The sequence below is a fragment of the Pomacea canaliculata genome, linkage group LG8, assembly GCF_003073045.1.
Source record: "Pomacea canaliculata isolate SZHN2017 linkage group LG8, ASM307304v1, whole genome shotgun sequence".
Classification (NCBI taxonomy): Eukaryota; Metazoa; Mollusca; class Gastropoda; order Architaenioglossa; family Ampullariidae; genus Pomacea; species Pomacea canaliculata.
In genome coordinates, this window is record NC_037597.1 from 26,766,748 (window position 1) to 26,785,339 (window position 18,592).

The window sequence follows — 18,592 nt, forward strand, 5'->3', positions numbered from 1 at the left end:
ATGTGCCGTTAAGGTTGTTTTTTTTAAATTGTTGGAGTTACGTCCTTTGAAAAGCGTTGCTGTTGTCCGTTTCTTTTATACTCGTCCGCTTAATTTTTCTTTACAACTTTAAAGTGAGTTTGAAGGTGGTCAGCAGCCACGCAAAATGATACTGTAAAATTATTAGACTCCAACAGATACGTTTTGTTTGTGTAATACCGGGTAGTCGTTGACAGTGTAAATTAGCTACTTTTATAGATTGATAGGTTGGCTACATATGTCACCAGTGGCCGGGTAGTAGACGACAACGACGACAAAAAAAAAAAATAAAAAAAAATCACTCGACCAGTGGGAGCCAGAATTTTAACAAAAGAGGAACTGGCTGACTGGTTACATAGTCTTTGGTGGCACATGATTTTGGCCAGTGTTCAACCATGTAAAACACAGTTTGGCAATATATACTTAAATTACTGCATCGCCTCACTGCAGACTTGAACAGAGTAACAGAAGATGTTTTCTAATGTACATTAGAACTACTCACATTTATTTGTTTAGATTTGGACAAACGTACGTATGACATCGCACACTCATGTAAACAGAAAGAGGTATGTAAATTCAAAAAGTATATTGACAAGATAAGAACCATGCGCTTATTAACCTTTTGCTAATACCTTTACACTAAACCTAGTCCTACCTTTACCTGACTCTAAATTATAACACCTTTTCTGGAACTATGCAAACCGTGATCCAACTTACTACATCAAACTTACTACATCAAACCGGACGCGGACACATGTACGGAGGATTCCCACCTAGGGGCAGCCGAGTGGCTGTCGTGATAAAAACACAGTAAGACTTTCCCTTTGTACCGAGGTAGAAGCGGGGAAGGGGATCGGTCTCGTTCCATCCCTCCATTGTACGCTCACGTCTAAAGTTTGGTAAGCATTTAGTCTCTTTAGTCCGGAAGCTATGTCAGCTGTTGCAGATCCTTTTGATTGTATGTGCAGCAAGTGCCCTTTGGCTAGTCCATTCAGGAAACTAGTGCAGGGTTATGTGACATTTGTTACAGACTGAGATCTATTTACTTCAAGTTAGCTTACTTAATAGTGTATATGCCTGGATATTGTTGTGTGCACCACATTCTTGATTAAGTGGTTCACTTAACTATCTTTGAAGCATTGTGTATAGTGCTATAGTATCTGAATAATTATTTGTGCTACCCTAGCCAGGGACGCCCCAAGCTGAAGTGATCTTGTGTTTTCGTTTTAAAGAATGCGTATGTTCACTGTCTTCCATTTTGAAGCACAATCGCATCATTCACTGCTCACATGGTGGGGTAGGGGTTGGCGCAAAATGAAAAGTGGAAGGGAGCAAAGCACTGCCAGCAGTATTCCCTGTCTCAAACAAGCATTCCTGCTACACTTGAACAGAATTCTGCAGAAAGCACTGAAATTAATAAGGATGACTCTTTACTACAGCCAAGCACAATGCATTATTACCGACTTACATATTGAAAATTAAATAAACTGCATCTTTAAGTACAAAGCATGATAACTATTTTTGAAAATGGATGACTGTGATGTAAGTGATCACAATTTATTAACTGTTTACAGATTATTGGAACATTTACAGTAAAAAGGAAAAAACCCACATCTGCGCGAACTTGAACTGTTAGGAGTTTGTTAGATAGCACGCATGTAATAAAGGAAATGGTATCACTTTCACATCATCAAAAATACTGCGTATATGATATAGCAAGTAACGCTAAATCGATTACAACAGTTACACAGACGAGGCTAATTTCACCTCCTTATAATATCTTGCTGAAGCAGCATTCTGACAAGCAAATGTCCAAATCATGGCCACTTTGTACAGGCCTCTCCATCTATAACTGTACAGTCCATACCCTTCATATATTTTCTTTTTTTTCAATAAGAACAGCTATAATGCATTTCAAATGTCAACTGCAAGAAATTATAGGTATCACCAACGAAAACAAGTTTCACCCCGTTGTTGTTCTCTTAGGCAAAACTCTCTATTAGTATTTTGATTGTCAAAAGAAAAGGAAAAAAGAAAAACTCTGAGATCTTGTTCATAACAAACATAAAGTCTCTTTACTCAGTCCAACGTGTAGCATATTCAAATGAAACCTTTGATAATAGCCACTGACAGATGATCTGAAGCTCCTAAAAAGATACTGAAACTATCATTCATATTATGACACCAAAGAAACATTAAATTGCACTGCATAATTGTTCAATAAAAAGCTAATTATGTTTCCATCTAAATTTTAATGATGTGGGGGTCCAAAGGAAGGCTGGAGATAGTCCAGATATCTGAAAACAAAAGATTTTATGAAAACAGTTTTTAGAACAAGCTTTACATACATTGTCAAGATATATAAATCAATAAAAAGAAAGATCACTTAATAAGTTTTGTAAAAAACATACTTTAAATTAAAATAACTTTTTATAAATAGTTTCCAGAAACAAATCTTCTAGTACATGTTTAACAATTCTTCAAGTGAAAATGTGTACATGCACTAGAACTAAAGTCAATAAAAATGCAAATGATCATGCAAATTCTGTGGTTGTGTTCAATAACTGTATCATTTGTTAGTTTTTTTTTCCTGTCAGCAGAAGAGAATCTTCCATTCTGAGTCAAATACATTATTTACAACACATTGCTTAATATTTCACAAAAATATTAAAAGCTATCTTCAAATATATATATATCCTCCTATTCCCCATTTTTTCAGCTTGGATGTAAATTCAGTTTTCACTGGCAGCAACCTTCTTGACTTCTTGAACTGTGATGCACTCTTATGTAATTCTTTTTTATATCTCTAACACTTGATTTAAATACAGATTACTGGCACATAATGTTTGTTTTAGGACTGTGACTCTGGATATGACTAGTGTGATCAAATTCGGCAACCTTTTCTTTATGGGCTGGAAGCTGTTATATACAGTGTTCCCTCGTTTATCGCGGGGGATAGGTGCTATGATCAGCCGCGATAAAGGAATTTCCGCGAAGTAGGGACATACATGCAATAATAATATATACATGTAAAACAATATCATGTGAGTGTAAAGTAATATATTAATCATGGTATTAATACAGTACAATAACAAATTAGTGTAAAAAAATTATAACTGTACTCAGAGAAACCCAAAAAAACTGATACGAACTGGCTGCGAGATGGGAGATAACAATCATGGCTCGTCGCTTACGCATAGCAATTGATTTCTCATACAATTATTTCTTTCTATCTACAAAATAACCATGGTATTTTAATAGAAATACTAATACAGCTTCATTTTTCGTCTTTTTCCTGTTGAAATATCTCTGGTATTTTGTAAAATGATAATTCCCAGCGCGGAAATATCGATCGATACTTCACTCAAAAAAAAAACCGCGAAGTAGTAAATCCGCGATAGATGAACCGCGAAGTAGCGAGGGAACACTGTATGTTGCCTATTTTTATTATTAATACTGAAATTCATGGCAAATGAAATTCCAGATTATTTCATCCCATCTTACCGTGGATCATACTGTTCTATTCTTCCTCTCATTATGCCTTCTCCAATAAAGGTGGTTAACTCTGCCAGACACTGGCTGCCAGCAGTGGATGTCAGAATATTGTCAGATTCCTGCAGCAGCAAATGAAATAAATGCATTCATTTATCCAAATACACATTTTGTCTTAATATACTTGCTTTCACCCAAGAATGAAATAAATTCATGTGAAACACAAATAATCACAAAAACAGCACACATAGAGTGCAGGGAGGTGTCAAAAGGGAAATGAAAAGAGTCAAGTAGCATTTTTATCACAGACATTCAAACCTGTTCCTTCAAATTTTATTCGATTAAATACTTCTGAAAGTAAAAATGGCTCTGATCTAAATGTTATAAAGGCCTTGGTTATTCTCAAACCATAAGGGCATTGTAGCAGTGCTATGATGACATACAGTTAAGCATTATCTCTTGAGCATTATCTACAGAGCTACCAGTCCTATGGGAAGAGGTCAAAAAAGCTTACTTAGTATAAAGGGAGGAAAGCTGCCAGGCACTGATACTGTGCCAGTTGAGCTGCTCAAGCAGGGTGGGGAAGAAACTACCAAGGCCCTAGCTGTCCTGTGCTAAAGAGTCTGGGAATGCAAGGAATGGCTCAAAGAATGGATGCAGTCACTAATCATACCCCTTCCCAAAAAAAGGAAACAGCAAACAGTGCTAGAACTACAAAACCATAAACATTATTAGCCACCACAACAAAGTCATACTGAAGGTCACAGAGAACTGAATCAGAACCACCACAGAAGAACTGCTAGCAGAAATACAGGCTGGCTTCAGACCATGTAGAAGCACAGTTAAGCAGCTCTTCAGCTTTTGTATTCTTGTAGAAAAACATCTTCAGCATCAGCAGAACCTCTACCACAACTTCACTGACTTTAAAATGGCATCTGACAGTCTGGCATGAGGGGGCTATGGCATGTGATGCAAAAATTCAACACTGAAGGCCTTGTTCAAGTCGTTCAAACCACTGTACAATAGCTCAATGAGTACAGTACTGCTGAACAACCAAACAGGAGCTTACTTTCGCACCACAGTTGGCATACATCAAGGATGTCCCCTATCACCAGTGCTGTTTAATATCTTCTTGGAGAGCATCATGCTCGAAGTTCTCCACGACCATCATACTTCCATCTCCATTGGTGGAAGATTGATCTTCAACCTACGCTTTGCAGATGATAGAGATCTGTTAGCAGCCACTTACAAAGAACTGCAAGACTTCTACAACAGACTGACAGACAGTTCAAATGCATATGGAATGGAGACCAGCACTGAAAAGAGCAAAGTTATGGTCAATGGCAGCAGCAAAGATCTAAATGAATGGGGTACAGCTCGAAGAGGTAAGCAGCTTCAAATACTTGGGAGCCACCCTCTCCAAGGATGGCAGTTCATGCCATATATCTGCATCAGGATTGCAACAGCTAGGCTGAACAGGGTATGGTATAGCCATTAGATAAGGTTTACTACCAAGTACAAGCTGTATAAATCCCTGGTAGTGCTGATCCTGCTCTACAGATGTGACATGTGGACTCTGCTCACCCAAGCGGAAAGGAGAAGCCAGGCATTCGAGAACAAGTGTCTGAGAAGGCTGCTGTGGATCTCATTCAAAGAATGTATAACCGACTTTGTAAAAATCAAGATTGCAACACTTGTAGGACACCAGGAACTTCTACTTTCAACTGTCAAGCGATGTAAGCTGGTCTTTGGCCATGTGACCTGGCACAACACTCTGTCAAAGACTATCCTCCACGGCACCTTGGAGGGTAGCTGATGCTGCGCTGGCCAAAGAAAGAACTGGCTGACAAATGTTAAAGACTGGACTGCTCATCCTGTACAGGACCTGCTGACTATCGCCCACAATAGGCAAGTGGTGGGCCCTGTCAGCTGCTGCGTTTAACCACGTGCTGCCCCCAATGACAGGTGCTGGTCAAGGGATGACTGACATAGTAAGTAGGGTTCTATGGGAATCTTGCAGATTGTAGGATGTAGCTCAATTGGCAGCAAAGGGAGTAAAAAAAATATCCTTACATATTTCAATGCATAGTTATTTGTGTCTGATGCATTTCTATTTGACTAGACATTCCTGATAAAGAGGCTGAAAGGAGACTTTAAATGGAAAAATAAAATAGTAAGATGGGCTTAAATGATAAATATTGACAGTCTGAATCACTTCTGAGCAAACTTGTGGGTAGTAAAACAATCATGACTAAAACTTTTTCAAAGACAGAATACAACCAAGACAGGTCTGCTCAGATTTTTATTAAGCTATGCCTTTCTGTATGTCATACTGCAACCTATAAATTGAGGCTGTGCTGGTGAGTCAACAAAAGTACTATCTAGACTAAATATAATGCTAGATAATACTTACAATGCTGTAGCAAATGGGCTCCAGAAATGATTCAAGGAACAGTTTAAAAGACCTCTTCCCCAAGCCCTTAGCCAAGTTTGGCAGCTGTGGATAGAATCCCATGCTAACTTTTTACTAATCAAACTAATAAAAATTGTCTCAGATATCAAATATCTTTAACTAAAGATTGCACAAGATGAGAAACACCAAAATTATTAGCTTACTAGAAGGCGTCTTTAGCATATTAGTTACATTTTTAGTTTTGCCTATATAATTGACACACACCACTAATGTCTGATGCGGCAGCATTGTTGATAGGAATTTGACAGCCCAGTTGCAAAATTCTTTCCATTTACCTGTTTACACACTGTCTCAAGGAAGTTCAGGTGATGTGTATAGTGCCTTTTTGAACAAGCCTTTGCCAGAAGAGGCATCAGTTTGGTGATTGCTGATCCCAGAGCAGCAATGTGTGACAGTTCTGCCATCAAGTGAACACACCTGTCACAGAAAGAAGAATGAATGATGAAAGTAAAATAAAAGTGACACACACATGTTTAAAGAAAAATAAAAGTGACACACATTTAAAGTGAAATAAAAGTGAAGACATATGCCTAAAATGGCAGGTAACCATAACCTATCTATACACAAAAACATTTAAAACTCTCAGCAGTTACAATAGTCTTTATCTTTTTAGAATGTGGTTATGCAGAAAATACAATAACTCTATAGTAGTAAAGATACCAATCTCTCGAGCAAATACAATGCCTCTTTGCTATGTGATACTACTTTCAAAGCTTTCATTGTTCCTACGATGTTATGTTAGTATGCACTGAGATGACAAATCACAAAGTATTTTAAATCTGTATCTCTATCAAATATTGACTTTCATAATTTAAAGCATATTTCTCGATAAAGAAGGCAATGAAGGAATGGATGTAACTTTCAACCAGAAAATAGCTATTTTCATAGTAAGAATGTAAGTGGTTTGAAAAAAAGACAATACCCATCAGCCAGTTCCCATGGTTCTGGAGGTTTTCTGAATTTGTGATCCATGCAGCCACCATCCCGACCTCTGCCCATCTTAGGAGCAAGTGATCCACAAGAATACATCTAGAGAACATAAGGGAGTTAACAAAAGAAGCAATTTAAAAAAAAATAATAACATCTGGGACATAAGTTTAAGCTCCTTGATTGTCTAACATAAAAAAGAATCTTAAGGGTATTTTTTAAAAAAGCTTAACTGTAAGTTTAAAATTCTTTAAAATAAATCTACATTCTTTATCCTTCCCTTGCAGCTCCCACCACTGCTATCATTAACTGACCTGTTTGTCAGTGTGTAGGTCCATGTCATTGTCTCGCAACTGTTTAGCAACACTGTAAGTGGCAGGTCCTTTGTCCATTCCTCCATACTTCTCGCTTGTTGCAGGTTGGTTTTCCAGACCCTCAAAACCTTCTTTGACCTTTCCCAGCACTGTTTCGTAACTGGATTCACCTTCACATTAAAAGAATCAAAGTGAATGATGGTTTTAATGAACTATGGAAAGAATGGCTGAAGAGGACAAGATGATCAATTAAAAACAAAGAAATAGCCAGCAACAAAGGTTATTTCATGGCTAGAGAGAGGGAAAATGAAAAAGATATAAATGTATCATGATAATGTATAAGCAAAATCATTTTTATGCACACATAAATGCCAGGTACAGAAGGAAATAAACACAAAACTGAAAAAACTATTCACTACCATATATCACAAACTTTTGACTATGTTAAGCAAAACAATGGCAAGTACATACCATAAGCTTTGACTACATTAACCAAAGCAATGGCTGCACCCTGTCTCACAGAGGAAATATTGTCCTGAAGGTTGTTAAAAAACAGTGGGTATAAACTAGGTAGTTCATGTCTGAAAAAAAAAAAAGATGACATCATTTTATAGCAACCGAAATTTAATATTTTGGTATTCAATATTTTGTATCATTTGGCTAAAGGAAAAACATACAAATGGATAGCATAGTGACAATGAATATATTTCAACTTATTATGTGCTTGCATGTATATTTTTGTATGCAAATTTATATATGCATGACAGGCAAACTCTGAGCTTGAAAGCAATGTCAATAACTGCCAATGATAACTGAGCACATGATAAATGGAGAAAACTGCCACCCTAAAATGAATACCTGGATTCTTCTGGGAAGCAGAGGATGAAGTTACCACAGGCTACACATGCAGCTGAAAAGACGAGAAAAAACATTAATAAATTAATCCTTTATCACTAGGCAATACTACAGTTACTGTGATCCTCTGTGAGAGGAAGATTAGATTAAAAACCAAACACCACTTCACCGTAATACTAAGACAATAATAGTACATTCTTTTAGAGTTGTATTTCCCTCTATAAACATTAAGATTTTCCATCTTTTCAAGATATTTTTCAAACAGACCTGTAGAAGACATCAAAATATTTAATAATTCATTAAAGAGCTTCAGATCAAAATAATTCTAAAATGTGTTTCCTTCAGCAGGACTTTCGAAGTCAGTGAATTAATCATGTGTGTGGTCTGGTTGGTTTGCTAAAATACAAAGCACTGGAGGAGAAAATCAAAACAGCAGTGCTGGCAAAGGACTAAACTCCATCTGTTGAAGGATTACATTTTTATGCAGTCTCTCCCTTTGACTATCTTTTGGTATTCAACTACATGCTTTGCAGATGCAAAGAGTTTGTATCAATAACCACTGAATCTGTAAAGTGCATTTTCCAACGTGGAGGTAAGCTCAACATGCGGGACATAAAGACTAGAAATGGTCAACAATGCAAGAAACATAAGCATTAGCAAATGGATGACACCAAGGCAACCTTGAATGCAGTGCATGGATGAAAATGAAGAACTGAGAAGTAGAACAGTATGTTTGATTATGAAAGTTATTTCTTATAGTGGTGGGTTGGAATCTGGACTAGAAAACTTCAAACATAAACACAGTTCAAAGAGAAAGTAATAAAAATGATTATGAAAAATTCTGGATGATTTAAACTACAAAGCAGCACAATCAGACAGGCAAAAAAACATAATGGTGATAACAATAGCTAAAAAAATATGACTAGCATTCTGCTTTGAAAGTTTAAAGATCTTTTGAGAACCATTTTAATGAGATCCCATAACAGACACAGAGACAGAATGATAGCACTGCTAAAAGTTTTCAAGTTTTCCAATTGTTACAGGATATTCTGACATGCATAAATGGAAACCATACCATCTCTGACTGGCCAGCTGTCATCATTGAAGCAGATGAAAAGAGTTTCCAAAAGTCTGGGAACATGATGGCTTGCTGCAGAGATGTCTATCTGATGTGAGATGGAAGTGTTTGCTATTATTCACTTTTATCTTTGGAAACATCAAGTCTATTATTCAGTCAGGAGATGTGGCATGTAAGACTATTATTATTATCTCACTTACTAACATTATCCATACATTTTGTGCATAAATAAGAGTTCATAAATGACTGAATTTAATTTGCATTAGATTGTTAACAACCCCCCCCCCAAAAAAAAAACAAAAAAAAAAAACAAAACCACCAAAAAACATCTCAATATTAAATGAAGAACTGGTCCCACCTTTGACCCCAGCTCAGCAATACAAGCACAAGCAGCTTCGCGCACTGCGTGGTTATTGGAGTCTGTAGCTTGAATGTAGTAGTCAACCTTATAAACATATTGTTCACATTAAGAAAATACAGTAATGATATGCGCTAATAAGATCTACATCTAGAAATTTTAATAACATTAAAGACGTAAACAAAAGATAATATCAGAATTTGTACTTAGTTTGAAATATCAGAGAAATCTTTTTGTACCAAAAGATCTTTTTCATTCCCATGCTTCTACAAATCCTAAAAGCAAACTTTCTTATTGTCTCAAGTTGAAACAAAATAGAAAGGTCTGATGACTTAAAGAAATTGTTTTGTCTTGTTAATGGCAAGAAACTGATTAATGATCTATTGTCAACCTTAAGCAGCACTTACAACATTATCTATGTATTGTTCCACATAACTTTTTCCAGTCCCCTGTGTTACCAGGCGCCAGGTCTCCTGGGAGTAGATTCTCACTCCTTCTGCCATATAGTACCTGTAAAATGTTATCATTTTTGTTCCAATTAATATTGTTGCCAAAATTTGGCAAAGTTCTTTCCTGTTTATGAGCTATATCAGAATACAATCATAACAAACCAAGCTCTCAATGTTGCAGGATGATGTTACATATTCATCACACTTGATGAACATTTATAAAGTGCTAATGGTAGATGTTTAATATACATACATATTTATAACATATGTAGATATTTTGTATATTTTTTTAATAATACACACACACTCTTTACAGTCATACTACCATAAAACTAGTAAATAAGCATTCTGTTCATCTCAACATTATTTAAAGGCAATATTTTTTAATGCAATTCTGGTCATGAATCATTCGGTGAATGTTAAAAATAACCAAAGAAACAAAGCAAAGGCAAAAACAAACAAATTTAATTAAAAAACAGCAGCCAGGAGTAACAAAAAAGAAGAAGAGCTAACCTGTTAAGACACATTCTTGGGATCAGCAGGGGGTAAAACTTCTGGCGTGTTTCTTCTGTTGGAAGGCTGAGGAAAAATTTCCGGGTTGCCACAGATGATGCCAAACGAACCTGGAGCCAGAGAAATAATACAAATAGTTATTATTGAAAGAGGTTAAGATAGATGCAACTATTGCAACCAAATGTATGCTAAAACACACAGCTGAATGTGCAATTTCCATGGGTGGGAGCCAGAAATTTTCCTGGGACTGAAGATTTTTCAAGAGCCATGTAGTACTAGAGCATATGCATATAACATTATATGACACATGGTTGCATATGCGTTTCACGTTTTTCACATACACAACACACATAAGTCATACAATGTCTTTAGTAGTTAACAATGACAAATGTCCAACTTTATTAACCCTAATGGGCAATTATAACTTGGGAAGTGTGTTCTGTTACAAAAGTTTAAAAAAACTGCTAGTTACAATATTAGGCGAGTGGTGCATTATAAGAATGTGCATTCTTATATATAAAACATTCTTAAGGTACACCTATATCACACACCCATGAACATACAACTGACAATTAATCTATAATCTATGGTTGAGCATGTGGACTGCAGAGGTTGTAAACCACTTCAAGTCCCTATTGCTTTTGCATATAGGCATAGTATGTTTGCCTGCCTGAACTCAATATAACAAATTCTCCTGCTAGGACATGTTCTGGTATGGACAAAATGCTGTAAACTTTTCTGACAATTTGCTGATCATAAAAAAGGAATCCAAATTTCTGTGCTTAACACCAATTACCTTAGAAAAAATATAGACAGTATGGTTCAAACTGTTCATATCATGGACAGAAAACTGTAAAACCAGCATATGAAGGAAAAAAGTGAAAGACTTTCAATGAATGACTGATAAAAACAGCTCAATGTTGCTGTGCTGACTGAAAAACTATTCAGCTATTGAAGGTACACATGCTGATCATGTTTACATCCCATTTTAGCCTGCAATCAAAAACAGAGCCTACGTACCTGAAGGTCTCAACAGGTACACAATAAAACAAAATTTTATTTTCCTAAAGTCTATGCCTATCTCTTCTGTCTTATCTACATTTAATTTTGATAAGGCAAATAAAAACAAGTAAAAACTCCAATACCCACCAAAACCTAACACTTCTTATTTTTTTAAAAATCCAGTGATTGATGTTTGCATTGGTCTCCCTGACATTCTGGGAGCAGACTTTTCAGGGTATTTGTCAAAATGTCAAATTGTCCAGTTACTATGTTGGCAGGCTGTGTGGTTTCTGTTGGTCTCTTAGCTGTCTGTGTTGATGGCTCAGTTGCTGGATGAGGTAGCTGCTGCTTCTTAGTCGGCTGGAAGCTGATGCAGTCCTCCAACTTCCTTTTTTGGACAGCATTCTGGCAAACAGTGTCCTGTTTTTTGGTTTTTTTTTTTAGCTAGATGAGCCTCTCTTTCCAAATGCACTGTCTATGATGCATGTGCAGAAATCACATTTTTTATCATTTGGTCACTGGGGACCATCTGTATGGCTCTCAGTCCTCTGGCCCTTAAATCATACTTAATAAACCCAATAGCTTCAACATTTTTAGGTGTAAGGTTGGTTCTGTCTTTTTCAACAAAGTCATCCATAATATTAAAGTTTCCCGCTGCCCGGCATTTTATTCGCTTCCAGTAATCGTTTTCTTTGAGTACGGATCAGTGACTAAACTTATGTCGGGGACGATACGAACATCGCCAGTGAAAAGACAGATAAAGGTGGAAACACTGAAAGGACTTTTAATTGTGAAGTGCAACTTTGACAGCGAAAATTCACGAAATCCTTGTGAAAATATTTATGACACAATCTTGCAATGACTGAAACTTTACAAGGAGATTCACGGTCTATGAAGTACGGTTTGGGGCAACAGCCCCGCAAGATGACAAAGGTGCCGGACCATTATTGCCACGCTAATTTACACAGCGCCTCACCTGCACGTCCGCAAAGTTGGCTGAGCGGGAGATAAGGTAGAGATATTTTAATTTAAATTTTAAATACCGGTTTTCTATTTAAAATGGAATACTGTAGTAGCGTGGACAGATCAGCCGTTGAAAGCATCACTACTCGGTAAAGTCAGAGGAAAGTCCCACCCCCCTATTTATCGGCGTTCTTTGTCGGTGACGACATCATCATCGGCACGTGTCCCGCTTTCGCTCCCGAAACGTCTGGTCACCTTACCCGAGGTCATCTTTCTGACTTATTGCTATAGCTGTGGTAAACAAGTTGTGACAAAAAAATTGATGATCAGAAAACGCTTCTAAGTTCTAATTAAGCAAATTATTGAACCCATGTCTTCACGTTAAGCCCAACAATAACATCAAGCAGTTTATGAAGTTATCGTCACCATATTATTTCGCTTTAAGAAAAAACCGGTACTGTCACAAACGGTGGGAAAGGTTACAAACAATTAAAACACTAAATTCGTGCGTTATTTCGCGAAATTAATCCAGCCTATCTAACTGTATGTAAATCAGTGCTTCCGGCATCATATCAATAGGGATGTTGATACACGTACTCCATTACGCGCAGATGGTCGACCCCAGGCCCCGCGTATTCCTAACGCCGCCTCTGCCTATTACCACTAGCGTATGGTATCGTTCACGATACGAGAAATTTTCGTTTTTATTCATAGTCCCTGGTCCTTCGTAATCAGTGAAAATTTTGAATTTTACTTTCCGTCCCAGTTCCGTCCTGAGATTTTTTCTCAGGACGGAAATCCGTCCCCCGGACGGAGAACTCCCATCCCTGAATTTCTGTTCAGACTTATAGAATAATAACAAAAGCTGGCATTCTCCTGCCCTATGGACAAGCTCAAGGTATTTCACAGAAGATAGTGTGATGTCAAAACAAAATGACATACAGTCAAATCTCCCTACTATGCCACCCCACTACTATGCCACTCTCGGTATTATGCCACTTTTGCTCGGTCCCGACTATAAATTCAATGTAAAAAAAATTTACTATGCCACCCCCTACTCTCGCTACTATGCCACTTTTTTGTGACTATTAAAAGACACAAGTTGTAAAATTCCGCGCAAAGCTCGATTACTATACTGTATGGTAGTGTGGGACATCGCTGTTAGTGGGGATGGAACATAGCACGCACACAGGGAGGGTGGAGGCTGGCAATGTGGCGGGGGTGACAGCTGGCCGGGTGACAGCTACCTGACAGAGGGAAGGTGTGTGGGGGTCGACTAGGGACAGGATGCAGGTGCGCGGATGTGGTTGGGAGGGGTGGAGGATGAAGAGGTGAGGGGGAGAATGAGAGGAGACAGCTAGCGAAGCCGACGATTTTTGAGAGCTTTGGACCAGACTTGGGCAAAGGACTCCTGTCTCTGACCGGCCCGCCCGCCAGTATATATACTATACATACAGTATTGGGTAAAACTGAGTTAACTATATTAGTCCGGCCCTCTAAAACCATCCCAATTTCTCATGCGGCCCCTTGGGAAAACTAATTGCCCACCCCTGCTTTGGACTGACGGGTAACTTGAGCAAATAAAGCCGTTTTTACGAACCCTCTCTACTATGCCACTCTCGCTACTATGCCACTTTTGCTCGGTCCCGGTAGGTGGCATAGTAGGGAGATTTGACTGTAGATATTTAGCAGACTGTACTCCGTGCCAAAGGGCAAAGTCCACATACATCATGAACCACAATCTGCAGCCCAAATATAAAACATATCATACAAGCCGGTGTGGCAATCTCTGGCTTTACATGAGAAGCAACTTTACTTCTCACACTGCACAGGCACAGATGCAGGGATCAACAGATGATGCATGCGCAGATAGTGTAAAATGCAATCTAGTTATATGCAATTTTAAGTATATGTCTTTTTTGTCAAATTCTGGAAGACTCATGAGTCGAGCACGTTGTGAAATGGTTAGTGAAATGTCAGCTGTACAAATAATGCTTATAACTTAAGTAATAAGTTACATTTTTATTTTTATGCTTAGTTCAGTTCTTCAGCTTTTTTTTTCTAGGATTGTATTTGTGGCGTTATAGACTATAATAGCGTGCTAATATAGTATGCACAGACTGATTTTAATTAATTTGAATGAAATGTGTAATGTGAATAACCACCACACTGCCGGGCGCCCCTCAGTAAGGCCAGTTGATATTCCTTATAAACAACCACCTCTGTGGTGTCTTAGCAGAAATGACCCGTCATGGCGGAATTGACCTGTTGACTCCTCCTACACCTGCGCACTGTGTAAAGTTGCTTCTCGTGTAAAGGTGGAGAGGGGGGGGGGGAATTGGTATTTTACGCCGTGCCAGCAAGGCAGCCAGCCCTATAAACAGATGCCACGTGCAGAGAAAAACAGCGTGCCCGAGACGAGAAATGAACTCTGGGCAGCCAACCTTCACTGTATTGGTGACAGGCGCTAACCGTTGCGCCACCCAACCGCTCGTGTAAAGCTGGAGATCGCCACACCGGAATACACTCCAAAGATACTGCAGTTCCAAATAACACATCCAACAGAACAGATGGCAACAGTCACACTGGAACGATGAAAGACTTCTAGCACACACTGAAGTTCACTGAACTACAATGGTCAAGCGGACATGAAGCCCACAGAACTGTGCTGATCGTGAAATCTGCAAGTCAAAATGGAAATGAAGCCACCAGAATGGAAAAGGCACCACATTCCAAATGCACAATGGCAGGCAGATCGAAAACATACATAATCACAGGTAAAACAAAAGGAAGACGTCAGATAAGACAAAAATACCACCGAGTTCTGCCCTCTTCAGCCTGTTAGGTAAAGGGACATCACTCTATTTTATAAACAGTATTATAAAAGTCACCATTATTATTACGTATCATATATCTATTCCTATTTCTTGCTTTCATGCAAAATTGAAATCTTAGGGAAACAGAAAATGAAATGATGAAATGAAGACAAAGACAAGCATTTTAAAAGAAACAGCTAAAGGAAAAAGCAGAAGAGTATGTTCGTTTGCCAAAATGTTTACATGTACATCTTTATGTTAACAATTTAAAGGAGATAAAACAGATTTTTCTAAAATCACAACAACACAATTATAGCAGTAATGAGTTTTATTTATTTGTTTATGTTACCTGACTCCAGTTATCTGCTAGTCCTAGGCTGAGGTACTTAGTAAACTGGTGACCATGTCTGTATATGGCATTTTCTTCTGTCAGTTTGGCCTCACTGTCCAATTCCGCTAAGGCAAAAAGTAAAAAGAGTTAAGGCAAATCCAAACAGCATGTAAAATGCTTGACAATTAATTTTACAGTTTCTGATAATATATATATCTCTCTCTCTCTCACACACACACACACACATGCACATACATGTATACATTTACAGACATCTCGGAGTAAAAGAGTGAGAGATGAAGTGAGAGAAGATGGTTTGTGTTTAGGCCAGGTAAGCAACCTACATCCTGCTTTTGCTCCACATCCAACGAGCGAGGCACAGACATAGTAACCTGTCTCTCTGACAAAGCGGTTGGTGTGCACTAGAGCACTGAAGATGAGGTCAAGCAATTCCTGGTCCACAAATTCGTTGAAACCATAGCCACATCCTTCTATCACACTCTGCAAGCATCTTTATTGATTCATGGCGAATGAGAAGACAGTCAAACAAGCCTCAGAGAGATTTTTAAAATGATATTTCTTTTGAATCCATACTTCTGTTTATTTATGATGGGTGAGGAACCAATGTGACTAAATTTTTGCTTTTTAAATGATTTTTAAGTGTACATAAATACTACTTCTACCATTACCACAACCATTAAAAAATTATTTATTTTTTAGTCAAACACAGCTCTATTGTGCTTCTCTCCACCAGGGCACAATTTACATTGAAATAGTACTGTTTAGGACTCTTACTTCATATATGTTTCTAGAGACTTCCATCCAGCAGTGTCATGAAATATCTGAGCAGCATCAGAACTTGTTCTCTGTAAAAGTATGAAAGTTAAAAACTCTGAGGGTTATGTTAACACAAACACTTTGCAAATTACAGTCAACAAATGTTTGTTTAAGCTGACATAAACATGCATTAAAGGGATACTGCTAGCAAATTATGATATTGTACTTAATACACAAGTTAACTGTATGCTTCAAATCTGTACAGAGACACATTCACGTCTCCTAAATGCCTGTAGAGTCTATTATTACGCATTAATAATCAAAACAAGGGATTGGATTAGGATGTACAAATTCAACAGCAGATGAAAATTAGTTTGTAGTACATGCAAACCAACATTATTTCTTCCCTGTCAATCATCTTTTATGCTTACCTGGCACAATCTAAGAATTCACAACATCTAAATAAACATTTACAATATCTCCTTCCCAATAAAAGTAAATGTAAAAAGAAACCCAGTCTTTTTTAAATATATTGCTTTTACAAATACAAATTATCTTTATTAATCCTTTTCCGGAAATTGTTTTGTCTGCCAATGATAACATGAGACATTATTTTACGTAAAACAGAACAAACCAAGTACATCCAATTCATGTATCCTGGCACTTAAGTCTGTCTCACAATTATTAAAAATCTGTACACATCCATTAATAATGGCATCTATCAATGCTTACCCTTGGGCTACTTGGTGAACTAGATAATTTCTCAACAAGTTTCTCCATATTTTCTTGCTCCATCATACCAGATTCTGTAATAGGCTGCCTCTCAAGATTTGACCTGATTCCTTCAAGTATCTGTGATTTTATTCTGCCATAGATCTGAGGTCCCAAAGTTCTACACAGAGCACCCAGAACCTCACCTGATCAGACAAAACATGTGGTATAGCAAATATCAGTCTGCCATGACTGTCACAAACAATTTGTTTTAAAAAGTGGTAAAATGTTTCCGTCCAAAAAATAAATTAGTTATTGCAACAAATTTATATCTCTAAAGGCATCCAATCCATGAAAGTCTAACACAAATATCTCTAAGAAATAGTGAAAGAAATAACTGCAGACAACAAGAGCACTTAAGCCACACAAAAAAACTCGTGTAACATTTCATTTAATAAAGAATACTTGTAAAACATTGTCAATTAAACTGCGCATTAAGGGTAAGCTAGCTACAAGTTCTGCAAATGAGACGGAACTAGCATTATAAATGTTACATAAAGGACATCTCGGTTATTCCACAGGCATTCCACAGTGTCTTTTTCAACAATACCAGTCTTACTTTAAGCGTCTGGACAATCACAGGATCTCCTCGTGTCAGGACGGTCTTTTCACTAATTTAGTGAGAGCAGTATCCAAAATAAACGTCGCAAGCTTGGGAACTAATAAAGGTGATTTTATCCCTAAAGTAAAATTATAATATGGAGGAGACTTACCTGCAACAATACGTACTCTAAATTCGGTGTCATCTAGTGACTGCAGAGCATGATCCAGCACTTCGATAGCAAAGTCGTCTGAACTCTTGTTGCTATCTAGCAGTGCTTTGCAACCAGATAGCGCACCGTGTCGCGTTTCCCATTTGTCTGTCACCTGCCCCAGAAGTCGGATAAAATCGGACTGTAAATCTTCAATTCCTTCTTCATCTAGGCTTGTTATGAGACTTTGCAGGTCCACGTAAGCTTTGTCACGATCGAGTTTCGCAGAACTGCACAATTGTTGTTGTATTTCCGCAGACATGTTGATCACCTATGATTAGTATTTTTATTATACGTTCGCTGATTGGATAAATAAAATTACTTGTCCAATGAAAACTAGGTTTGCAAGTTGAAAGCTAAAGTGGATTTTCAAAGAAGAAGAGTTTCCCGGCAGCGTGCGAAGAAGATAAAAGAAAAGTCGTTCAATAACTTAGCTTCTTCTGCTGGCCTTAAAGGACTTTAGATATGGGTGTTCCAGCCTTTTTCAGATGGCTGAGCCGGAAATATCCGTCAATCGTGGTGCATTGCTTAGAAGAGAAGGTATGACAACGTTTATATTGTTTCTGCTTGTGTTCTTGTATGCCTGTGACTAGTGTGTTGCTCTCATATTAAGTCAGTTGATGAAATCGGTCAGTTCTGAAGTAAAATAAGAAGCTGAAATAACTGAAATTGATGATTTTTAACTGTTACCCTTCACAAAATC

The 18,592-nt window shown here is 37.7% G+C and overlaps 2 protein-coding genes across 2 annotated transcripts in view; one reads left to right on the forward strand and one right to left on the reverse strand.

Moving 5' to 3' along the window:
- Positions 1 to 1,426: 1,426 nt before the first annotated feature.
- Positions 1,427 to 18,180, reverse strand: LOC112569974. Its single transcript, XM_025248104.1, has 17 exons — positions 17,851 to 18,180; positions 17,099 to 17,283; positions 16,385 to 16,455; positions 15,934 to 16,100; positions 15,608 to 15,714; positions 10,478 to 10,587; positions 9,923 to 10,025; positions 9,516 to 9,602; positions 9,155 to 9,245; positions 8,083 to 8,134; positions 7,696 to 7,805; positions 7,225 to 7,394; positions 6,906 to 7,012; positions 6,259 to 6,400; positions 5,924 to 6,007; positions 3,523 to 3,632; positions 1,427 to 2,315 (listed from the first exon to the last, which is right to left on the reverse strand). Exons 1-17 carry the CDS (start codon positions 18,149 to 18,151, stop codon positions 2,270 to 2,272), a joined length of 2,043 nt encoding a protein of 680 aa, XP_025103889.1. The 5' UTR covers positions 18,152 to 18,180; the 3' UTR covers positions 1,427 to 2,269.
- Positions 18,181 to 18,249: 69 nt separating this feature from the next.
- The window catches only part of LOC112569973 (5'-3' exoribonuclease 2-like), a 40,000-nt gene continuing 39,657 nt past the window's right edge, over positions 18,250 to 18,592 (forward strand). Inside the window, exon 1 of the mRNA XM_025248102.1 lies at positions 18,250 to 18,429. Within this exon, the coding sequence (XP_025103887.1) occupies positions 18,355 to 18,429 (75 nt within the window). The 5' untranslated portion in view covers positions 18,250 to 18,354. The remainder of the gene's footprint in view (positions 18,430 to 18,592) is intronic.